Source organism: Anopheles marshallii, chromosome 2 (assembly GCF_943734725.1).
Source record: "Anopheles marshallii chromosome 2, idAnoMarsDA_429_01, whole genome shotgun sequence".
Taxonomy (NCBI): Eukaryota; Metazoa; Arthropoda; class Insecta; order Diptera; family Culicidae; genus Anopheles; species Anopheles marshallii.
In genome coordinates, this window is record NC_071326.1 from 72,137,183 (window position 1) to 72,163,480 (window position 26,298).

A 26,298-nucleotide genomic window follows, 5' to 3' on the forward strand; every position below is an offset into this window, starting at 1 on the left:
AAACACCAAACAAATACTGAATTGACAAAACTGGACACAAGTGGTAGTGCACAATTTATTTAATGAAACAATGACCGACGGTTTACATATCGGCGGGAAGAGTTGAAGTATAAATTGATGTTATTGACGTTCAATTTCGAAGGGCAAAAATGCACAAGTAATTGTAATAATTCAACAAAGTTAATTGATTTCTATTCTGTACATCATTTCTTTACCACTTCGAGAAAAAACTGTTTTTTAAATTTCAACTCTTAAACTCGCCTATATGCCTCATCGATGTCGCATTCACTAAATTGTGTACCGCTTGCCATATCAAGGCTTGTCGTTTCGTTTTTTTTTTGTGTTTCACTATCGATCTCTTTATCCCTCTTGTAAACTATAATTGCCACATCCTGTCTACTGAAAAACCCTGTAATGACATAGAAACGTGGCATATATTTGCTTCGAATATTTCTTTTTTCTTTCAAACTTAAGGAAAATCATATAGTTTATTGGACTCACATTTTTATAACAATTATTAATATTGCCTTTATTTTCAAAACCAAACCTATTGCCTAATATCTAAACGCTAAACAGTTCAAAACCGTATAAATCCCGTAACGTAATTCATCAAACTGAATTCATGCTCATCCCTAAAGGGAAACGATTCGTACAGACATCATTATAAATTTGATCGAACCATTAAACTTTCACCTCGTTTTGCCCCGTTTTTTTATCATCGAAAAATTTATCTTCTTTCTACCTCGTTGAATTGTACTGTTATCGGCTATTTGCTAACTTAACCAACTTTCAACCACGGTCACGGTGCCACCGTTACTCAATTGAGTGAAACGGTTTCTGTTTTGTTTTCTTTGCTTTGTGGTTCGCGTTACATCTTGTCCTTTCGTTGCATGCTTTCAGTTCGCGCAAATTCTGTCATTGCAAATTTTGTTCCAGGTGGTCCAGCAGAGAGTATCCAAATTGCTTATTCGTAAATGTAATTTTATTCTTTTTCCCTCCAGTCTGGTGGATTCCCTAGCACGAATAATCAAGTGACTGGAAACGGGAACAGATAAGGTTGTGGGTAACGTGCGATAAATAAATTACCTTTACACAAGGGCAAATTCGCGTGAAGAAACTGTTGCTTTTCGTGGATGGATTGCTATTCTTTGCGGTGCCTCACGATATTTTTCTTTCGTATTGTTGAGGAATTTACGGTCGCCTTTAAACTATGGTAAAACTCGTCTAGACCGCCGAGTAATTGCTTTCCATGTCGGTGGACCACAAATCGATAGTCAAACTCTTGCTTCGCATTATTCGAACATGCAGTTCGTGGTTTGTGGCGCTTGCCGAAAGGCAGCACATTCTAACTCCTTCTAGAACATTGCTTAACTACCGTATAAAGTAACGAGACAGCCGGATGTCCGGAATCTCCCACACCCGGCAAAAGCTCAATACTCCGAATGGGGCTTGCTCGTTGGTTCTTTGGTTCGTTGCATTTCACTTACGCTTCCGCCCAAATGTAGGCAATCTGCTCGACTCAGGCGGTCAACTCGCGGCGGTGGACGGAACCAGGGCAGCTGTGAAAGCTGGCTTTGCTTAACTTTTGCCCCGCTGCGGTGGCGGTGGTGACGGTGGATTGATGCCCTTTCGCTTGCGGAGCGACTCCGTCGGGCCCTGCGTTGGCCGGAGCAGCTGGCGGAAGTTGAACGGTCCGAGGTACGAGTCGGCGTTACGATCCTTCTGGAAGATGATAGCCTGCTCAACGGAATCGAACGAATTTAGCGAATTCATGCCGCTGCTGCCCGTGCTCAGGCTGGAACTGTTCGAGCTAACGTCCCGCTCGTGGACACCGCTGTCCCGAGCCCGTTCGCGCTGATGATGCAGCGGGCCCTTCACGTCGATGTTCAGGTACTTGGAAACATTGAAGTTTTGGTAATCCTTATCCAGCGTGGACCGGTCGTCCGACAGGCTGCTTGCGCTCTTGGAATCCATCTGAGCGAAGGAGGTAACGTGCGGGCTGAACCGGTACACACCATTCAACAGCTCGCAAACGCCCTGCCCACAGTTCAGCTCCGGCTGACGCCAACCGGATCTTTCGTTGTTTTGTGGAAGATGTTGATGATGATGCTGTTGTTGTTGTTGCTGCTGCTGCTGTTGTTGCTGCTGCTGACGAGCTTTTTGCTGCTGCTGTAGTTGTTGCTTCTGGTATTGTTGTACCTGTTGCAGCTGCGCCAGTTGTTGCTGTTTCTGCTCAGCCGCCTTGCGCCGATGGTTCACCAGGAAGTTCGTATCACCGAACATTCGCATCACCGGACTCTTACTATCGATTTTCGTTTCTTCCGAAATATTCTGATACTCGTGATGCTCTATCAAGCGCTTTTGAGGTACTTGTTGCTGCTGTTGCTGTTGCTGGAGCTGCTGCTGGTGATACTCGTGAAGTGATTGGTCGTCTACGCCCGCAAACCGGCTTACCGGCTGCGAATCTTTCGCAGATTGATCGGACCGCTTCTTCCTTCCGGCCGGTTCCTTACGCTGTTTCTCGCCCGAGGAAGCACCGCTCGACAGGGCGGATCCTGCAGACGACGAGGTGGACGATGGTGTAAGCCCATTAGCTGCGGCCTTTTCCTTCTCTTTTTTGGCCTTCTTTTCGCGCTTTTTGCGCTCCTTGTTTTCCTTCTCGCGTGCCTTCAGCTCTGCCTTGGCCGCTTTCTTGCCGGCGGCACCACCACCGAGCCCGAGCAGTCCGAGCCGGGAGGGTGGCGTGGATGCTTCACGTGCCGGCTCGACAGGCGACTGGCGAACTGGGCTCGAATGGGGTGGATTGGTCGGTTCGCCCGTTGAGTCGCGCTGTTGGTTTGGTGAGTAGCGTAGGATCTGCTGGTTGTTCGGATTGAGATAGCTGAATGCTGGAATGCTGCGAATATGGGCCGGTTCGTTTTGATTTTGAGGAGATCTGATGGGGAACAAAAAACGCAACAATTTAATTTAATTGAACTAGAATCCACATTAATGTCACAACAACGCCAATGTGTTAATCAGCAAATGGTATGATATGGAAGATTTTAAAGCACAATTCACCAATTATTTACACACAACATTGCTAAAACGATTTTACGAATGTAATGGTAAAGTGTAATGAAAGGACACGAAAAGCTGCATAGTTTCATAGTTAATATGCTTCGCTACACAATATTACCTGTAAGAATCATTCTATCATCGTCTATTTGCTATAGAGAAATGATCGATTCTTCGGGACGAAGGCAGACTCGTGCACATCACCATTAATCGCTAATGCTCGTTTGTTCTTAAGAGGACTTTGGCGGGGAAAACGGTGTTAGACGGTTAGTTATAGGAAACAAACGGTTAGAATAGATTAGTAAAGGTGCAGAAACTTCGAATAGCAAGATTTCTTATCATTAGTTATTATTGTTTCTATCGAACTGGGCAATTTTGTTCATCAATCCCAGTTGGGCTCTGTAGCATGTGTTAAGCAGCATGGTAGTAGAGAGTATAAAGAGATCAGGTTAGTTCAGATCGTAAGACAATTCAATACCACCAGGGCACGGAATCATCTGCCCGTTCTCCTATATTTACCTTGCAAGACCCTTGAACTTATCCTGTGGCGTTCCTTCCGTCACCTGGAATGCCTGGTGCCAGTTGCTGGAGAGCTGCTGTTTACGATCGCCTAGCTCCATCTTGCGGTCGCCCAAGATGTCATTTCGATTGATGTCAATACGCTGTGGCGGCTGCTGCATATTTCGCTGCCTAAAAGAGCAAGTTTCCAAAGAATTATATAAGTGGACTATCACTAACAATTTTGGATATTCAAATATAAACTTTTTAAATCTTTAAACAGTCTAAATGCCGCTAGCAATACTTCGAGAACACACGGGGGAATTAACCGCGAACATCATACAGACAAAGGTACTTCGATTGGAACTAATGTGCTAGAAAAAATCCAAAAAGCAACGTTCTGGCATTCTACTTATGCGATATCGCACAGCTACGCCCAAGCTAGCCATTCAGTGAACAACAACGCAAAAACAACATTCGACACACTCACACGGATTCCCTTTCATTCTATTCTCTCTTTCTCTCTCAGTTCCCTCGCATTCTTCCCTCAGCCGTACATCCAGATCATAAACCAACTGCACAACGAAAACGCTAGCAGAAGCATTAGAAACATATGCAACAACCTTTGCGAGCGCAGGTTGCGTTCCACCTCGTAGAACGGCATATCCCACGGGGAGATGTCGTCAAAGTCGGCTGCGGGCGGTGGACTTCTGTGTTTTATAGCAGCCACGGGAATACACGAAAGAGAATATTGAGTTACTATCGCACGGCCCTCGGCCGAACCCCGACCCGAATTTACCTTTGTATTAGCTCCTTTGTCATCTCGTGGTCACAGTCCATGCTTCGCAGCGAGCTATATTTCGCACAGTCACCGCCCGGTACGGTACCAAGCAGTCCCGGCACCAGCACGAACCCAGGTGGCCGCCGGTAATCGTTCGGCAGCTTCTCGATCGCTTCCAGCGGTACGCCGGCCTTGTTCACGCGCAGGTTCTTGTGCACCTCCTGGTTGAGCATGTGCACGTTCTGCGAGAAGGCGATCAGATCCATCTGCTGGTCCTTCGTGGTGAGCGGTTTCGGCTGCGGTTGCGGTGCCGGTCCTTTCCGGGAGGCCACCGCTGCCACCGCTGCCGCCATCGCATCCCGATTGTTGCTGTTGTGTTTGCTCTTCTGGGTGCGGTAGTAGCGCTGAATGATGCGCGCTGCGTCCTCCTTCGTGAAGCCCTCCTTCTGCATCATCCGCTGCGCTTCCACGCGGTTCTTCGCGATGCCCAGGATGTATTTCGTTTTGGCTTCGATTTCCGGTGTCATGCGCATCTTCCGGATGGTGTACCCGCGATAATAGCTCTGGATGACGATGGCGGCTCGCTCGTTTTCCTTGTTGTTCATGTCCACGCTGCGCTTCTCGTGGATGTGTTTCGCCTCCAGCTGGTGGTTCGACAGCTGATGTATTAGCTTCGCCTTCGCCAGTGCCTGTTTTGCCTTGTTTTGCTCTGCAATAGACCGGACAAAAAAAGGGACCGTTTAGTATAACACGATTCTCACCTCGCATGTACAAATAGCACGAAGCATACCGTTGTTCTTTTTCTCCTTTGCCAAACGTTCCTTTTCGAGCCTTTCCTGTTCCAAACGTTCCCGCTCGCGCTCCTGTTTCTCTTTCAGTATTCGCATCCGGCGGCGCGTTAACCATCCACGGACGTGCTTCTGCAACGTGACTGCACTCAGCGCAACGCGTTGTTTCTCTCGTTTGTACTGAGCCTTCGCTAGCCAACGTCTTACACAAGCCTGCACCAAAATTATCTTTCGTACCTACAGTGGAAAATACAAGCCCAATTAAACATCTACCAAACGAATCATGCCCAACACCCGCAATCACACGTACATGCTCCTCGTACAACTTTGACAGATATTCCACGTGATAGTACTTGAGGAACACCTTCGACTTGCCAAGCGCCCATCCGTCCATCTTTAGGCGCACCAACAGCAATCGACAAGACTCCCGGTTCGACACGACACGTTCCTCGAAACTGTACGCCAGGAAGCAGTACCTGAGGGAAATTATGCAAAACTGTTAGTACCGCCATAAATTAAGCATGGTCTGCTAGTATCTTACTTTCGCAAGAAGTCAGCGAATGTAAATCGATGGCTGAACCCATGCTGCCGAATCCGGATCGTTTCCAGCACACCGGTATATCGTAGCTGCTTCAACACCTTCGCCGCATCAAACGATTTGGCGGCCTTCTGTTCGTTCGGCTTGATGCAGCGTATGAACTGCGGCGTACCGGTAACCATCTTTTGCAAGAGATCCATCAACGAGTACCGGAAATAGGTTGCCACCGTTTGCTGGGCCCGCGACTGCGATGCCAGACCGCGTGAGTTGAATTTCTCCTTCGTGTCCACCTTGATGAAACTCGGCACATTCTGGCGCGAACCGGTGTCCTGAATGGCCGAGTACAAGTTACCCGTCTTCGTGATAGGACACTGGAACAGGAAGCGTATCATGTCGTACTGGCTTTGCCGTATCAGCTGTATGATCTCTGCGGGGAGGAAATTGCGATTCTTCTCCAGGAATCCGTCCGCCTGATATACCACCCGGCCAGCAAAGTGGTGGATGGCGAAGCAGACTGCATCTGATTTGGGACGCTGGTAGAACTTGGACTTCACGTTGTTGTGGAATTTTTCTGTCGATAAAATTTGAACAAGCAACGTTATTAGTACACTTCGAGGGAGATTTTTCCAACCTATGATCAACCTACCAATCAATGATCGATCCGTTGAACGCGGAAAACGTGATTCCTCGTCCAGCAATGCCAACAGTCCTAACGGGCGGCTCAACAACATATCCAGCACGGGACGATTATCGGCAAACTCCACCAAATCCACCGGTATGCCTTCTGCCATGTATTCCTGTAGTTTCAAATTTTCAATCAGTAACTTCAAGATCTCGTAGTTAAACGTTAAGCTCACCTGTTGCTCCCATGTAAAAATGTGTTGATTGAAGTAGTACTGTATCTGTTCATTGGCGATATTAATGCACAGTTGCTCAAAGGAATTTTTGCTGAAGTTTTCGAACCCAAAAATATCCAACAATCCAATAGCTAACTGTTCCGGGCTGTAAGAAAATATAATCAAAATTAATTAGACATCATATCAGGTTTACAAAACCAAGCCTTCAACATACCTGCTGCTATTTCTGTTTGGTACTAGCAGCAGATTGATCTGATTGACCATCCAATCAAACAATCGACCGTATAATCCTTTCGCCATAGCATCACGGGCCGTACATGCTTCCGCCACGTTATTGTGTCGCGTGATTGTTTCACCCCGCGTTACGACCGAGTTGGACGAGAGTGCTTCCAATAGATCGGCCGAATCGACACCAAGCAACTTCGACACACGGTGCATTGGAGCCACATCGATAACTCGCGCCCGACTGTCCGTATTGTCGTTGGAATCCATCTCGCCAAACTCAATATCACCGAGGTTCAGTATCGCGGCCAACACTCGGTTCACCATGTCCACCTCATCGTCCTTGAAACCCAACACACGGAAGCTCGCCAACAGCTGCTTCCACCGATCGACGTTCGTTTTTGGCAGCGTTGCCGTCTCCTGTAGGTAACGATGGGTCTTCCGGTACGATGGATGCAGGTAATACTCCTCTAGCCGTCCCTCCGCCTGCAGACCGTCGTACATGTAGTAAAATACGTGAAAGTTGCCCTCTCCTTCAGCCTGCTTCACGACGCGACTTTGCTCCAGCAGATAGACGAAGATGCGCGCACCATTCACTTTGCCGCTTCGCGCCATTGTCAGCTCCAGATATTTACCGAACCGAGAGCTGTTGGCGTTGATACCAGTACGCGCATTTCCGAATGCTTCCATGATTGGGTTGACCTGCAGAATACGCTCCTCCAAGTTCTTTGTAACCGCTTTGCCGAGGTAAACGAGCTGCTTCAGCAATAAGTTGGCGCTCTCCGTCTTACCGGATCCACTCTCGCCTGATATCACGATCGCCTGGTTCTGACGCTGATGCACTAGCGCTTGGTGTGCGGCATCCGCTATTGCGAAGATGTGAGGTGGATTGTCCGATCGTGCCTGTCCGGTATACTTGCGCTGATGCTGTGTCGTATATAGACCCACCTGACTGAATGGATTCACCGCGATCAATATATCCCCTATATAGGTGTAGATCTGATTTGTTTCGTAACGCTTCTGCAACTGTTCTACAATTGCATCCTCCGTCAGCACATCCAACGCCGCTAGATCGTCCATGTACATTTTCTGAGGCTTCGACTTGCGGTCTGACTTCAGCTTGCCGTACTTTGTGGTAGCTATCGCTTGACTCGGTGTCCGACCATCCTCCCGCTGCCGAGCAATCTCCGATCGCAGATCTTGCCGTATTTGATCCACATACGGACCGACGCTCTTCAGGAACGGATGTGTGACTAATTCCTTCGAGAATGGGCGCTGTTCAAGATCCTTCACGAGACACTCCGAGATAAAGTCGGACAGCATCGACGAGTACTGTTCCGGATGCGATAGTTTCGGCGGTGGGTTACGAGGGATCTGAAACAGAGCCCGCATTGGATGGAGCTCGCAAAGTGGAGGATCACCTTCCGCCAGCTCTATCGCCGTGATTCCGACCGACCACACATCACACCGGGAGTCATACGATTGATCTAGTTGCTGTTCGCAAGCGATCACTTCCGGTGCCATCCAGTACGGTGTGCCGACGCTCGTATTACGCCGGGCCATCGTCGCAGCAAGATGCGAACTCACACCAAAGTCTACCAGCTTCACATGGCCCGTCTCCGTCAGCAGTATGTTGTGACCCTTAATGTCCCGATGCATGCAGTGGTTTTCGTGCAGAAACACTAGCGCCTGTACCGTTTCCCGCAGTATGTACGCGATCTGATTGTTGGACAGGCGTGATCCACGACTGCGCAGACCTTGAACCAGATCCGTCACGGAGCCTCCGGTGCATAGCTGAATGAATGTGGACGAGAAACGGACACAGAAAACTGTCAGGTTAAGTAGTACTCTATGCAATCATGCTCATGAGGAAGGAAAGCAACCCATGCGGAAAATTAATTTTGCACCCCACCGGCACCACTACTGTCCGATATGGCTCTACCAGACGAGAGATTTAGTACGAAGCACTAGTCACGCTACCGGGTGCTGCATTTGGTACCACTTCCCGTCTCAAACCTTTACCGTCACAAGTTGCGCAACGGTCATTCATGCGAAATTGGGGAAATTTTACAGTGCACTTCTTCACCGAGCACCAAATAATTCCATCGACCGGGTATAATAATGTCATTATTACTTCGAATTTCGGCCATTTTAATTTTCATACAATTGTGGTTCTGCTTGTTTGCGATAGGAAATCCCACGCAGAAGACCGAAACATGGTGTGCCGTCATTGCAGGTCATCGATTTGAAGTCACCATCAGCTCGGTGCACCCTGCCGCACGGTGTACAGATGTCCAGAAAGCTTCCGTCGTGTACGGTTTACTGATGCAATCGAGATCTTGGTAGGAAAAAGGGAGCAAGAGCAATAGCAGATAATGGACCGTATAAGACTGTTATGCGAACGTTCGTCATATCCACTTTGCGCATTTCCAGCAGAGGTGTTTGTTTAGTGACTACCGCCACAAACTTCACCTCCAGCGTGTGTAGACTTGTGCTCTAGTCCCCGATCTTGCCCGAGTCGGACGAGAAACCCCAAGAGTTCGTGACAATGCGTGAGAAAGGGTAGGAAATTTATTGCATACTATCTTGTCCGCACCGACTCGACGCGATTGGATCTCAAATCAGATGGACTTTAGCTCCAAACAATCATCGCGCGGCGATGGGTATGCAATAAGTTATGTCAACAAGCAAATAAACGCTACCGGGGCATGATGGTTCGTTGCTTCCCTGACATCAAGCCGTGTATCGCTCCAATTCGCCGTAATTGAAACCGTAAACGTTTGCCCACCCTCCTTTGGCACATCCTTTTCCGAATGGGTGTTCGCACAGGCGGCATTTAATCGGAAGACAATGTAGAAATTTTGGAAAATATTTGCAAAATTAATGAGAATTAACTAACAGCTCTTCCGCAACTGGGAAAGTTTGTTTTCTGCACCCGGTTTACACATGTTTGCTACTAAATTAAATCGATTAATTGTTGTTATCAGCAGGAAGCGTGTAGTGAAACCCAGCGATGGCGCATATCAATATGTAGAGAAATTTTGCCCCAACATATCATGGGCACTACGAGAAAGCAAGATACCGTTAATATGAAAATAAATTGCTTGAAACCCACAAACGATTCGTTAGGATTGTTTTGGGGAGACATCCCACTTGGTGTGTTTATCTCTTTCAATCGTCCAATTTTTCTGCTCCCTATTTAAAGCCATCAAAGCGCAACTTAATGGGCGAATTGGGTGAAAGCGATCAAGCCAAAAATAATCTTTCATTTCGTGTGCGGACAAATGCACTCCCGGCGTGTGAGTGCATTGAACTCTTCGTGTCACAGAGTTCCATTCAAGCGGCGGCCGTTTTGGGCATGATTTGTCCCATTTTTTCACCCAATGCGTTACCATCAGGTGGTTAAAAGAACGCAAGCAGCTTTAAAAGCAAGACCTGTTCCAAAAAATGCCTTGTCACTTCCACTTTCATACACACCACGCCTGGTGCGTAGTTGTGGGGTTTTTTGTTTCAATCTTTTATTGGCAACCTCCTTTCTCGCACACCACGGACCCGCGGCGGATATCAGTTTCATTTTTATACGTCGCCTTCGATTTATCTCTTACCATTCCGTCCTCCATGTTGTCCAACTCTTTCATACGCACCATCCTCTAAAGCCTGCACCGTAGCCAAAAAACTGTCTTTACGGAATTTATAATCGATGGAATCAACCACTCTTGTCTTGTCGCGTCTGAAACTCTAGCCCTGAAGGTAATAGCCGTTCGGGTGGAAGGATTAGGAAGCCTCGACGAAGGTACGAACCGTGTTTGCCAAATACGGCATACTGCAAAAATAAATAAGCGTCTCAAATTTCGCACGTAGCATCATTGCCCCGTAGGCGCTACCGTACTTAGCAACAAAAACGCCTTCCATCCGAACGTCAAGATGAAGGGTAAAAACGATGTACCTCAATGCACGAGACGTCAAAGCACCTTTCGGCTGCAAATATCTCCGGCCACCAGAAAGCGAACCGACCAAAAGTGTTGCTTTAATTTGAACTTTCTTTCCACGCCGTGGTTCCATCCACAACGACGGGTGAAAACACCCGGCAGATGAAGTGCGCCAGATAACTTCAGACCCAAAAAGTGCTCAAACACCAACGGCTATGCCAAATGTCCGAAGAAAAAACGAAAGTACTCGCGCCGAACGAGCTTTCGATCTTAGTTTTCGATTGCCCTAGCAGCGGTCTTTGGACTACGTTGCCCATTGCATGGATACGCGACTCCCAGCGGCCTATTCCGGCGAGATTCCGGCCGGGAAACTGTTTCAAGGTTGCGCCAATAAGTGCGATGGTTATCTTGCCAAAATGTAGCAAAAGTGAAACGTTTACGAGTTAACCCGAAAAATACAACTTGTTAAAGACTGGACTGGCTATAAACGATAACTGAGTTGAAGCTATTTGTTTTACACTGATTTTGCTAAGCGGAACTTGACCTTGTTTCATCGTAAGGGAATATCACTAAGATTGCTTGACTTGTTGGCTGAACCGCTCAGGTCCGCCATAAATCAAATCCATGTCTTCACTTTTGCTGCGAAGAAAGTCATGCTCATCTTTTACAACTGAGACATTTTTATGGTGCACTTTATGGCAAAGCCTGTTTGCGAATCCAACCTGTAACTTGCACCTCAAACTCGAAATTAAAGTTTAAGCTACTCCAATTGAAAGTTGTTCAGAGGTAACACACTTATTAAGAACCAAACTCTTCAATAGATCCAATCCAAAACATGCAAAAAAATTCCAACACTTCCAACAATATGGCTACACTTCTGAATGACACCCACCAATGGATTAGTCCGTCCTTTTCCCGTCATCGTATCGTATCGGTCGCAAGTCTTTCTATCACGTCCCATAGAGTCATCCCGTACCTTCCGTATTATTATCACAATCACAATCATCGTCCCAGTCCGTGTCACAGTCAGTAAAACAGTTAGTCACCCTCGTAAGGTGACGGGGTCGTTGCACACCCCGTATCGATGGCCGTAAATAATGGCACCACGCGCAATGTCGGAATGTCTCACTTGCTACTGCCACTGTGCTACCGTGCTGCACGTTGCTGCGACAAGTCACCAACGGACACGGTCCTCTACACGCACACACACAACCGCACACGGCACGGTAAAGTCCCATCCACCACGCAGAATCGCTTTTCATCGACTGACCGGCTGAACCTGACTGAACCTTTTGCTCGTCTTCCGAATGTCCGAGCCTGGTGCGTGTGTTTTTCTTTCTATTTGTTGTTATTATTTCTCGGACCGTCGCACGGAACAAGCAAAACGGAACACTGCACAAAACATGTTCACCCATCTCGGCCGAGATGCATAATAATTTCCCCTCCCCACGCCTTATCTCGACAACACTATCAGCTCCGGCAAACGCTCACTAACGTCTTCGCTCGCTCTCTACACCCTATCGTCTGTTTCGAGTTTCGCTTTTTCCTTCACAGTACAAGCCCAATCTTTCCTGTTTTCTGGTGTAAATGTTTACTTTGGGCCGAAATACATCGCTTTCCCTGGGCACCCACAACTCAACGTCGTCATCATCGTACGTTCGACCTCTTCTTGACGGTGTAACGAAATCTTTAACCACCTGATGAATAATGTCCGACACTTCCGATCTACGCACAAACAACCCAATGGCGGAAGTTCATGGTCACGTGGGTAAACTACCGAGCGAGATGCCTCACCATACGACGCGGCCAACAACGACCACTCTCGCCTTCTCCTTCAACCGCACCCTTTTTCATCATCTTCTTTTTGCTTTCCTTCCGACATTCGTGCCTTTCGGATGACGACTTTCAACCGCCCAAAAACACGTACTTTTACCAGCGCGAGCCGACACCCCACATTAGCATCCAAACATCATAATTTTCTCTCATTTTGGCCCTCCACCCGGGGAGGGGGGACAGGGGCAATCATTTCTCGGTCACGGCCCCCACGGTACAGTGACAAACACTCTACTGATCTCAATACGGGCCACCCTGTTGCGCTTTGCTAGCCACACGGAGCCACATCGCTTAAGCTAAAACTTATGGTCTGGCACGTCCGCATCGCTGCTGGACGACGTATGGGAAGTTGTTGTGCTTAACCGCTTACCTCCAGCACGAACCACAGCTGGTCATCCTCGACGGTGGTGCCACGCTTCAGGAACAGACCGGCAAAGTCGGGTATGTTGGGATGCTTCGAGAGATCGCGCAGCACCAGATACTCCTCCTCGATCTCTTCGATATTATCGGCGATGCTCTCCAAGATCTGTTAAACAAGAAAGAATGGAACAGATTAAAGATTAAGCAAAAAAAAACCCCAGCTCACCATCAAATCTCTCCTGTAAAAACGTGCCTCCAACACTTAAATCGTGAAGATAATTTAGTGAAACCGGTTTTACGCATAGTAGAAATGAAAATTAAGCTAACCGATGGTTGTAGTTGGGAGAAGAAAAAAAAACTAGTAAAATCACCCTTTTATAGTTTTTTTTTTCCAAAACCCGGCAAAAGCCAAATAGCATTGATCACTGCCACCTTCCACCCGCCGGCCAGCTCTTCAGCCGGCGAGCGAGTATAATCATAGTAATACTGATGGTGATGATGAGAAGATTGGATCTAATTGAACCTTTCGGAAATTTTACTGACTGGCCTTGCAAGGTCTGCACACACATCTAGTGCGTTGCCATATTGAAAAGGCTTCAGCATACTCATGTGAATCTTCTAACAATGTGAAATATGGAGCAGCAGATTGTGTATGATACGTGAAAAGCAGAGGAAACTTTCGCAGATCAAAAAAAGTAACTGAAGCTTTTGACTTAAGAGGCTCTGAGTTTAGTAGAACATGATTTAATAATTTAAAATATAAATACAATTATAAAAATACAATACATATACTATATAAATATAACACCTAGTGTTGTGAATCATGAATCTCTTGTGCCAGCAAATTCATACAAATAATTATCATCCGACTCATGATTCGATTCTAGAAAGATGCATAGAATTTCTCAAGATGGATTAAAACGTTAAAGATCCAAGGATCTTTGGAAATTCTTAATTCAATCCAAAGGTTCTTGTATCTTTGGAGATATAGACTTTTCAACTCTTCAGAAATTTGATTATAATGAATTTTGATATATTACGGTAAAGTTTCATACATCCTCAGAGTCAATCAACCGGTATAAGGAGTCTTTTACAATCATGATTCAGAATCTCATTCGGCCAAACACTAGCGACATTGTGTCAAATATTTTACCAAAGGTACTTTGTGGACAACGTGCTCGTCATGTGTTTTAAGCTTTGAAGCTTCAACGACCGTCACGTGTTGAACTCACCACAGGTGAAAAATCAATTTCTACACCGAGCCAATCGCAATGAACTCGTTTCTAAGGCTTCCCAAAATGAACTCCTCCATTTGAAAGGCCTCACACGGTCCAAGAATCCTAGAGGGTTTGGGGAAAAAAAAACCTTTCCCAAACTAAACAAAAATATACCATCTCTCGCACGAAAGACGTTGAACCATCTCACATATCGACATCAAATCTCGATTTCACGTCTAATCCAGCTCCGTCCATCAGCACTTCCGATTAGTGCTGTGTTGGCAAACATGTAACGGAGTAGTAAAGTAAAGCAACGTGTAAAAAGCATACAAAGGCACGCAGAATTTAACATGCCACGGCAAACCGTTTAAACATACGCACGGTGCGTACGTTTAAAGTTGTACAACAGCAAAAAAACGCACACATCCCCAGCGGCCATTGTTTTGCGAGGGTGTTGGGGCCCCCGGAACTCTTCCGAGGGTACGGTTGCCGCTAGTCCAATGATCGACGAGTGTTGATTGCTTTCCGTTTTTCGTTCACACAACCGTTTTACAACAGCCTGCAATCGGAACTCCCCCCCTTGTATGCAAAAGTCTCACCGAGAGGCCTACATCATGTAATGCCAATGTTCACAGTGCGACCACCTCTCTTCCGAGGTAGCTACCACCATGCAGCTAAAAGAGGAACGAAAAAAGGGCGTTAGACCTTCCACGCCATGAAACTCCGGATCTGCGGAAGTTGCAATTGTACGTGGAAAAACATGCACACCGTAGTACTAGACGAATCGGATGTGTATAATTACGTCAAAGCGATCCTCTCACAGGCGCAGATCAATAAACGGACAAACACTTCAGCGCACTTGCAAGGCCAAGATAATCTTCGCGGCGTTGAAAGAAAAGAAGAAAAAAAACAATGCTTTAGTAGTTTTTGTTAGTTTTAATCAAGGGTCGTAACTGATTTAAAAACCCTAACCACAACGAATCGCGTAATCGCCAAGTGTTACGTCCATTTGGTCATTAGCAGAGTTACTGCGCACCATATATTAATTGAGGTCGTAATTACTGTCGAGCCCGTGTAAGGATGTCGCGACACATCGTTAAAGGTTTTTTCACTAAACTTTCCCATTTTACATTTCACGGTGTGATGATACCATTTTAGTACTAACTACTATCCTTTTGCTTCGATATGTCACCTCTCGCACGCATATTTTTGGGGAACGAAATATTGATACTCATTTATCATCGGCACTGCACAGCCACTTTTCGCCGTTACGACCTTACCTTGACCGCATACTTGCGTCCGGTGTGTTTGTCCTTCGCACTGTAGACCTCACCGTAGGTGCCCTCGCCGATCAGGTCCAGCAGCTCGAACCGCTCGTTCGGGCTCGGCAATCTGCTGAAGTCCACATGCTGTGACAGTCCATTGTATGCCATATTCCTGTTGAAGAAAGCCAAAAAGCGTATGTTCGCGTTAGCAACGTCAACTGTTCACGTCCGCCTTCGCACTAGCTCTGGTAGATGTTTAACGTACGACCAAATCGTAACAGGTGCGGGCCCAGAACCAGCACCTGTCCGCTACCCTGGGTCGGAAGGATAAACGGCTTAAGCCGACGAGGGACATATGCGCTGGCATGTGTCGACATTGACTGCACGAGACCGTGCACGTTGCTACGGTTAGCTGCTTTTTGCTGTGACTTTCGTTGCCTGCCGCTTCTAGACAGGGTGTAATCTAATAGGATCAACCGCGATTCCCTTTCTGTGTGTGTATGCACCTTTTAAGTGCATGTTAACATAGCACATGTTCTTTTTCCTCGTGTCAGTGTGTATCGTTCGGCGATGACCGAACTACCGATACGTTTACAAAAATTCGTACCGTAGCCTTTTCATACCGAAGAAATCGCTAATGTTGCTATAAATAACTCATTGAACGACACTAATAAACTGCTTTGAAATGATCAAACTATTCAAAGGATACTAACCCAAATGAAAACATTAAATATTAAAATTTTCATTTCCACAGTTTTGCGACGCATTTTGGCAATTAGCAAAGTTTTAATTTTTAAACTAAAATTCATGTATTGCATGAGTCATTTCCTGTGTCACAGTAAAAACTGTTCCAAAATTACACAATCTAATGGAACATTTCACCATTCTCAGCATCGAAACTAGTTAACTATAATTAATCTGCAGCTTCGTTCGTTAAGCTGTTGCAAGCTCGATAGCATCCGGACAAATCGTTTTCAGTAACAACGTCGACGAGTAGCGTCAAGCGGATCAACTTTTATGTAGCGCTGAATTAGCAAACTTGCTCCACCTAACCTCAATCGACCGACGCGTTGGTTGCACATTTCTATCAACTCCGAACGCTACGTATTTCACTAACTTAAAAATTTTCCCTTACGCAGAACGTGCTCGCAACCGTGAAAATCACTATCCCGCTACAACAATTCTATTAGATTTTCCTCCCACGGGGACATCATCGGGAAATGAGGTTTTCAAACTATGTCTCTCCGCCAGCATCAGTCTGCTGCTGCATTATGCAAATACTTCCACCGAATGGTTCCACTTTCTACCGGCACTTGTTGCACACACACACTTGTACGCATCTCTTTTGCCATGCAGGAGAACACAAAAAAACATATTATCAAAGAAAAATAACACCCCACAGCGAAAACGAGTGAGCATAATAGGTATCGCGCATAAGTGGTTCGGGTTTTCCATACGCATAGCGTGCTGAACTAGCGTGGCGGTCGGGTATCGGGGCAACATATCTACTTGCCTTAGCTCGGCATGGAAACCGTGGATGTAGTGGGCGTGAGAAAGGAAGCTGCCACCCCCAATTACTTCTCGTCCCGCCTTCCAAGACAGCCACCCATTTACAAAGGCCCGCGTACCCGTGCTAAACGTTCGCTACGCTACGTCAATACGCTGGCCCAAACGCATCATACACGGTACCGTAAGTGACGGCGCATAAAATCTACATAACGAGATAATAGAAACAATTTATTTGACTTGATTTCTCTCACCACTACAACCCGCCAGCAAGTGGCGTTTCAAGCGGTTTTTCCTCATCTCACCATTTCAACCCACTAAATGAGCATATTTAGTGAATTAGATATCACTATGTACTCGTGTGAGGTATCTGAGGCACACATACGCAACATGCATTGGCTGAGCAAGCCGATGTTGGTGCGCAAAGGAAACAAACACAGTGACCGTAATTGGGATGTAGATTGCAAATATCAACATCTGTGTACAGGAACGATAAGAGAATCAAGTAATGTTAAAAGCTTTCCATCTTTCGTTCGTTAAAGGGGTGTTTTTTGCTATTTGTTTGTTTTCATTTAAAAATATTAAGTTTTTTTTCAAAACTTTTTACACATTTTTAGTTGAGACGTTGAAATACGTTAGATTGTTAAGTACTTTTTAGAACAAATCACAACTATCAATCAAACATTTCTGAACTTCAAGATTCAGAACATCAAAAACAAGTCATTTCGACTACTGAATCGACTGCTGAAGGTCTTCCAAATGTTTTTTTGGAACAATATGTAAATCATTTGTTTATCCAGAAATCGTTGTAAGTACCAATATATTATCAACAGTAAGTATGGCCTAACCAGTGTACCAATTGCTACCGATGATGAACAATTAGTAAATTGGTGAGCAAAATAGTTATTTGAAATGAATTACGGTAAGTCAAGTCCTGGAAGAATCAACTATTGGTAAGCTAGTGTGCAATTTGAAATATTTGGCCGATTGATTTTGTTTTAACTAATTACGGTCAAAGGAATGTATGATAATAAAGCTGCATTTTATAAGTTCTCCCATGTTAATGGAAAACCTTGAAGTTACATTAAAAGTAGCTTCCAACCAAACATTGCTACTGATCCGAAAACAATAGAAACTCTCAGTTTCAAGCAGACAGCGACTGCTCACGCCTACTCCATCATGCTCTAGTTCAGGTTCAACCTATAACCATAGTCCCACTAGCATAACGATTCCACCTCAACAGAACAGCAAATGCGTGGAAATCTAGCTAAATAACTAGGCCCTTTAAAAAAAACCAACTTTTATTTTCCATACCAACAACAAGCGAAACCGTAAATCCACATTTGCCCATCCAGAAAGAATGGGACGGTGGGTACCTGTCCGCGGTAGAACGTTCCAGTTGAATGCCGGTCGTGCTAGCAACTCTCCCGCTCCGCTGGACAATGTACACAGCCCGTACGGGGTTCGCATCAGTTTGCCTGCTAATTTTGTTCGCGCTTCACGCACGAAACCTTACGTTTTTTTCTGTACGAAATCCACTAGCGATGTGGAATCCATTGTATGTTGGATGGGTTTCAAGCCCCCATTCAGCAATTATGCGAGGGCAAAAACTGGAAACGCAACAAAAACTACATTCCCAGCCGACCAGCATGGTTCCCGACGTTCACTTTCCCTGTTCCAGACTGGGAGGATGGCTGTGGGACGCTGGGTGGTTTAAAAAAATAGGTTTCTAGTTCAACGGTACAGAGGGCACAAACGGTTGGCCTTTGTCGAGAAATCGTGCTGGGTGGTAGTGGATAGAATTAAATAAAATAAACTCTTTTACCAACAGTCGCTTCGAATTCGCAGTGTTGCAAACTCTGCAATGAAACTGAATTTAATAATAAACAAGATGATTAAACCAACTTGGTCTCATTGTAGGATGTTTATTGAAATTCATGAAAGGTTTTTTTACATATCTCTCATGACGACCTGTCTGAACTGATGACTGCATTTGGTGAAGAAAGCTTCAACCACTTATTCGCTTCAGCAGAGCAGTTAAATGAGCTCTCGCGGCATATTCCCATCGTCAATGATATCGGACAGCTTATCGCCGACGGCGATGCGTTCATCGATACTGCGAACCACTAGCATAAAGACAACGCACCTGCACCAAATGCATACAAATGATAATCGTTTCGGTATCGGACCAACAATGAACCGTTTTGCCGAGTGCATTAGTCGCGCACAGGCTGTGTCGAAGAGGAGAAATTTGTTCGGTGCTTTTTTTTGCGGTATAAGATCTGACTTGAAATTGCATTCGTTTTTTTTTGGGTTTATTATTGTTTTCAGTGCTATTGCTGTAGTCCGCGAGGTTGAAATTGATTGAGTGTAAAGCTAACACAATGCGTTGTCTAAGAAACATTAAATAATTAATTACGGCTAAAATCGTCCCAACTGCCATCGCATAGCATAATTGGTTTATGTCTCTTTATTGTACCCAGAGTCTTTGTTTGAATCTTCACCCTAGCGTGTTATAATGGTGGTGGTGGTGAAGTTCACAGCAATTGATAATCACTAATTGTTCGAATCGTCCTATTTATGGTCTCAACATTCCACGATAACGGAGATACTGGCCCTGTTTTGCCAGCAACTCGCTGTAACCCACGCTAATTCTAGATTAACCCTTCCAATGCCCAATACAGTTCTGTTTCTGGCATTGAAAAGTATAATTAAAAATGGCCCCATCTGGCACTAAGGATCTGATCGATGCGCCACCACGTAGTGCTATTGATTTCCGTATCTAATCCAACGGTACAATCAGGGGAATTCAATTTTGATGTCGATTTTTCCTCCCTCACCATTTGCCGCATCTTTGCTGTGTGCTATCAATTTATAATATTTATCCACCGCACACTATCATGCCGAAAGTGTAGGATTGACCGAACGCTCACGTGGCGTCGTTCCTATCAGCAACGGCATAGCGTCGATGCTATCGACACTATTGTCGTAATTAGTACGTAAAATTTATTACCCGTTGCGTATACGAGCGAAGCACAATTTCCGGACGACAATTTACCATCCCGGATCCAGACCGTTCGTTCAGGTTTTGTTGCCCACAGCCCCTGGAACAACGGCGGGACCGGAGGTCGGGACAAATTTAAATATCCCTATCGCTGTCACGTGGAATTAGTACGTCCAGAATGCGGACGTCCAACAGGCAAGGTTATCCTGCCTGCAAAACTTGTACACACGAAAGCTTTTCCCGAAGGGTTTCAACCATTTTCACTGCCACCTGGTGAACTCGGGCAGTGTTCCCCCATTGGGCCAATTAAATCAATGAATTGATTTTTTTTCTTTTCATGCCATGTTACGCTCCCCCCCTCGATAAATATCCAACTCGAACGCACATCACCATATGATGTCTGGTGCTGACTGGAATCGATAATTGATCAGCATTTTGTACTGCAAATGACTAACTACTCCATAAATTGGGAAACGGGAGGGTTTTTCATCACAAAAAAGCGTACAACATGTAATCGATTGTCCCCCGGGCTGCTTGTCCCATTTCCGTGCGGCGTCTAAATCGATGCTCGGTGGAACAATTCTTTTGATGTCACATTGTCGTTATTATAGTAACGCTTTTGTGGCATTTTCTCACAATAGAATCACAACCTGGAACAAATTCGCCGTGTGGCAAATTCCAGCCCGCAACAATTCGTAATGGTAAAATGTGTGAGTTCAACGCAATTTAAGCTGTCATCGAGACCCATTAAACCGGCCCAGTAAAACTAAAACGAACGATGTAAACCCCAATTGCGTCAAACTGGTCCGTGGGGTCGCTGATTGTACGCTTGTTCAACTTAGACTCTTCGCCATACTGCGTAACGTCCCCGTTTATCCGTGAGTTCCAATCCAACGTTCCATGAATACATTAATGCGCGTGGAATGTTAAACGCGCGACTTATTACATGCGAAATGCGAATTCATGGGAATGCGTTTGTGACACCGCTTGTGTCTGGTATGTATTGGGAGTTTGTTCCAGACGACACCTGCCCTGCTCCACAAGTGGTTATGCTCATTCTAAATGAGCGCCAAAACTTCCACCACCCCAAACAGCAATGCCAATGAATTTACGTCCCAAAAAGTGAAAAGCACCCGTAAAAACAAAAGTTATAAAGTATTTCCCACGGTACGTCCTATTAGCATTACCTGCATTACCGGTCGAAAGTTCAGCAAACTTTTCCAAAAACAAAAAAAAACTTACGATCCAAACATCATACTGTAGGGCTGCCCCAACAACGCCAAAGGTTAGATAATCGTTGGCAGTCAAAAAGTTTAACAGCTTCCCTCAAATCTTCGCGCGAATCCGCACAACCTGCTGCTCCCGGTTCCACATCGTTAATAGATGACGCCACACGCCCCGCAAAGCAGTGGAGGTGGTTTATGGTCCCGAGAGCATACGACTGGCGTAAGGCTGGCCCGCTAAACGTAGACGTCAATAAAATAAGCAAAACAATGTCGAAAAAAGGACAACTTCCTCATCGCCGCTTGCACCATCAATGTCCGGAGGAACCATGCTGACGAGACGAGATTAACACCAGCCGATAGCGTAACACATCCCCCAACGTCCCACTCCAAAACACCTTGCAGCATGCATTTGCGTGCGTTACGCGCATGAGGTGTGATTATTAATGCTTCGGTGAGATACATCTCTATACGAGCGGCTATTATTACGCAACAGTTCAGCAGCCTTGCCTGCTGTCGATAGTCGAGATTCGCCCGGTACACCACATCGCTGGCCCCTTCGGGGTAAGCAAGAGAGTCAGCCCACCCAATCGCCCCGAGTTGCCCCGTTACGCTAATGAGCCCAAATCTGCCCAAAACAGCAAGCGAGCGGTAAAAAAAAATACTATTAGCGCCTCGGGACAGCTGCTATTTCGGCTTAGGTAGAGCGTATTTCTCGTAAAACAAACGATTAATTAATTGAACGCGAAACGGCATCCGCTGTACCGTGTGGGTATATGTTGGTGAAGTATCTCCCGCTGATGTGTATAGGAAACCGATTACTACTGATGTGCTTCTGGAACTTAATTAGAAGCGCTGTGTTGTTTTGAATTGATCAAATTTAATATCCCAAAACTGTTTATTTAACTAGCTTCCTTTCACCGGCACAAATCATCACAGTACTTAAAGATGTTCATTATTAAGAGTACTTCTCAGCTGGATCGTCTAAATTAAGGAGAAATTGTACAAACACGTCCGGGATGCGTCATAGGGAATTTAAAAGCATCGATCGAAGCTCCATGCGAATACGTCCAATGTTGGCTAAATATAAATCAGTTGCTTCTGATTCCTTCGGGTTATTTGCGGCAACGATGCGGCCAGCTGTTAGATGGCCAGCTGCAACCCAGAATCAAAAAGGAATTCATTTCCATAATTCCATTCCAATTCCCAATATGCCTGATGCTCTACTCAAATTCTTCCCAATTAAAGGCTTACATAATGAAGCCGAACGAGCTAGTTTGCCCGAACAGTGCGATGACTGCACGTGCTGATAAGCACACCGTATCATAAAAGTTGAGATTTACGGTTTCTACGGGTTGGAAGGTGAAATCTGCGAGAAATGCTTACGTCTGTACAAAGTTTTCAATACCAAAAAAAAAGGTAAAACCCAACCAACCTCATCAGAAAACTGATCTCTATCTAATGAGAATTCGATACTGTCAGAGCAGACAACTCTTCTTGCCGCCGCCCCAATGTTCTTGGAATCGTGTTTCATTTGTTTTGCGACCGACATCATTTCGTGAGCCCGGAGGCTTAGCTGCGTACGTCCGTGTGCCGCATGGTTGCGCGTCTTCAGCATCCACCCGGGGGTCAACAGCATTTCGCTGATTTGGTAATCACTGCTATTATTGCAAACCGAAAATCCATTTCAACCATAAATTCGCCGGTGAACGTTGAACGGAAGAGAGCGAAAAGCTGGCACATGCCAAACAGTTGGGCTTAGAACTCAATCTCAAGAATGAGGCCGAAATGGAGCATCGGAAAATCTGGCATAATCACAGTGCAAACATGCTAAATTGTAGCTTCCAGTACGCACCTGGATTGGGAGCAAAATTTAACCACTGTTTTGTACATTTAGGTACCGCTTTTCCACGCCTGTTGCCTGTTGTGGTTTGCAAAAGCGGGCCACACAGAAGCGCCCTGTAATTTGCGAGCATAATATTTGCAAAACAGGAACGTGTGAAATTATTGTAATTCATGCATATTACAAATGGAATCTTTCGCTCGATTCGGAAATAAACTGAACCTGCCTTTCGTGCTTGAGAATGATGATGACTTTCAAATGACTTCCAAGACTTCCATGAGCAATTCGTCGACTGATGGCTCCAAGAAGTTACAGCGTCAAGTCATATTATCCACCAGCTCTGATTCGTCTACTCCAAAACGATGCTCACCCCGCTAAGAACAAGTGTCCAATTATGATAACTACATTACGAATGACCCATAAATCAACAGTCTCCCAAGCAGACGCTTAAAGTCATGCGTGTCGCTCCGTACGCAGTTACGCAAACACACAATATCGCGATGATGCAACGAGGGTACAAATTTGCCTACAATCTGTAAAACCGTACACCAAACGTTGCCTGTGCCGTCACAAAAGAACCATTGCACGCAGCGTTTGCTGAGCTAATGATGAAGATAGGACCAGAACAAGATGGTTATCAGTGTGGCGAGGGTGCGAAGAAGCCCCATGCCCTGCAGCTTGATTGCAGCTACTTAACGCCCTGCAACACCCTTGAATCGTTGGCAACTTCACATCCACAACGCTAAACGAGGTGTAAATTAGCTCGAGTCAGCATCAGAATACAATGCCATTTACTTCATGGTGATGGAGTTCTCTTGCCGGATTGAAAGACAACACTGTCCGCTGTCTTTACCAGTGCCATCTCGTGTTGCAGCTTCGAAGGGCTGTGATGTGAGTACTTCGCAGAGAAGATATGGCGTGGGGAACACCAACAGGCTGAATAAATACGATGCGTATCTTTTCACCGTTGCTCCACTCATGTTAATATAGACATGGGTGAGTTCCCCGTGCTAAAGAAGGGATACGATAAACATTACCATAATTATTGTGACCGTCACGTATCATTAACACATTCCAATAATTGGCTGCAACTGGAGCGGAAGGTTGGTACGCTTTGATAGGAGCAAATCATACCTTCCTCAATAGAGGCCACCTTCCGAAGGGTATTTAAAGAGATTAATTGACTTCAATTTATCGGACTTCAATGTTTCGTCCATCCCTGTTCAGTGCTTGATAATGGTATGAATTTAAAATCATGATATGGTAGTTTTCGAATGGCTAATTTTGGGAACACATTAGATAAAAATAGAATTAGCTCCTCACTAAGTGAGCAATTGTACTCTATCTGTGTGGAACATGATTTCAAGTTGTCATCGAACAAAGCTCACAACACGCAATCCGTGACATGTGTTGAAAAGTTACAACAGCAGATTCACCACTTGCCTGTCGGAAGAATATAAATTGGATGATTTGCGCTACCTACAAGAATGGTACTTCCGCTTCATTCACAATAAATACATCTAGTTCGCGACCTAGCGTAGCGGCCAGAAGACTCACCCACACCACTAATCAACCCACCGTGCGGGAACATTAATCAAACCCGCCGTAAAGGGTCACGACGCGGCACTCCAACTTTCAGTTAACTCGACGAAAACTCCAAGATCCGATTATTCTATTGAATTCATTCACCACCACCACCACCATACGTAGAAGCTTGGAGTGGCTGTGTGTGGTGACAATTGTCGCCAGTCTGCTCATGGCCAGGGGCGCTTCTTTTCTCGACCGGAAGCTTCCTTATGTGGATCTAAACAACACTCTCTCAGCGGAAGGTAAGATGGCGTGTGCGATGGCATTAGGGTACCAGTCCAATTGTCACACTCTCGCTGCTCACCGTATCCGGCCCTGGTGGTTAGGCGACAAGACGAAACCTGAGCGCAGAAAGAATGACTCGCAATCACGCGATAAAAAGCCATCTTTCAGTGTTGCTGTGTACTCGGGTGAACTTTGTTGGCAGACGAACGCGGTTTAAAATCGCGTTCCGAAGCACTTTGCACGATCGGTACGGAAGCGTATATTCGTTAGATATGCAAATGCATGCGGGGCGATGACACGGGATGATTTATAGGAAGTGTTGATTCGGAAGGAAGAAAAAGGAAAAAAAAACACATTGGCGAACGTAAGTCACAATACGCTGCTAGTACAGTTTTGTTTACAAGAAGATCAATTTCCCGGCTGTTAGATGTGCGTTAGATGGAGAGTTACCAGGTATAAGGAGAGAATGACAGTTCATATCATATTTCTTGCACCGTATTTGGAATCGCATACATTTCCCTACACCAATCAAGCTGGTTACGTTTAACGAACTCTTGCCGCTAATACACATAGCTGTACGATATTGACACAACATACTAAACATCTTATAATCCACCCAGAAACATCTCGCTTTTCCACTTATTTTTGACAAGATACACCATTTCACGTCTTGACACCGTACACGTAATGCAACTCTTGGAAAGCCTGTTTGTGAAGGTAAAAGTAGGTTGCATCGACACGTTTCCTATCGCGACCAGATCCAATATCCAATATTTTCCTGAAAAGCTTACCATGTCCCTTCTAAGACCACTTACCAATTGCGTGGCGACATTTCCAGCTTGTTTTGAATTATCCGCAGTGGGTCTCCGCCCGTCGATTTGTGTACGATGTTGGAACGATCTCGCCTTCCGCGCACGTTCGTCCCATTGCCACTCATGGAAAGCGCCAAGCAAGCGCACGCACCCCTTTGTGCACCCCGATTTTTCACCCAACTCACTTTCGATATGTAATCTCCACCAGAAACCAAACCGAACCGAAAAAAAAACCGAAGCAAAAATCAAACCAAAAACAAATCTTGCACACTTTTGTACTGGTTCCTGTCAGATGGAACGTTTTCTCCGCACTGTCTTAGCGAACGTTCCGTTTAAACTTTCATTTCACTGTTGATGCTTTCACTAGCTAGATCCAGGGATGGATGTTTTTTTTATTTTCGGGTTCATTCATTATGCATTATTAATTGGGAATGTCGGTGCATTCCCGCGCGTAGGGTCGTGGATTATGAAAGATAAACGGTAAACCTTCTAATCAATAAAAGGGCTGTCGACTGGAAACCGAACACCTTTGATTGGCGTGCTTGAGCTCAACCTATCTGAATATCAAATGTCAATATTTGGAAACCGTTTTCCCATGAAATGATTAATTTGATTGATGAAATGAAAGGAACGTTACCCAACGAATCGTAAAGTCTCTGATGTCTTAAACTTACAAGTTTCTCCTCCTTTCCGTGACGCTTCTTGGTCATTCTAATTAAAGTAGAAGCTTTTCTACGCTTAAAGATTCGACCT

At 45.5% G+C, this 26,298-nt stretch overlaps 1 protein-coding gene across 1 annotated transcript; it reads right to left on the reverse strand.

Moving 5' to 3' along the window:
• Positions 1-1,578: 1,578 nt before the first annotated feature.
• On the reverse strand, positions 1,579-25,670 carry LOC128719889 (myosin-IIIb-like). The gene is made up of 13 exons (XM_053813527.1): positions 25,549-25,670; positions 15,361-15,517; positions 12,874-13,029; positions 6,734-8,535; positions 6,520-6,664; positions 6,309-6,459; positions 5,666-6,233; positions 5,435-5,600; positions 5,127-5,361; positions 4,355-5,045; positions 4,179-4,265; positions 3,577-3,747; positions 1,579-2,935 (listed from the first exon to the last, which is right to left on the reverse strand). The coding sequence occupies exons 1-13, from the start codon at positions 25,668-25,670 to the stop codon at positions 1,579-1,581; spliced, it is 5,808 nt and encodes a 1,935-aa protein (XP_053669502.1).
• Between the last annotated feature and the right edge of the window lie 628 nt (positions 25,671-26,298).

Coding starts and splice junctions, on each gene's coding strand:
- LOC128719889 (XM_053813527.1), bottom strand. CDS start 25,670: ATGAGTGGCAATGGGACGAACGTGCGCGGAAGGCGAGATCGTTCCAAC. Junction 3,748..4,178: donor CGCAACCTGCGCTCGCAAAG/GTTGTTGCATAT, acceptor TTGCTCTTTTAG/GCAGCGAAATATGCAGCAGC. Junction 2,936..3,576: donor AAGTTCAAGGGTCTTGCAAG/GTAAATATAGGA, acceptor GTTCCCCATCAG/ATCTCCTCAAAATCAAAACG.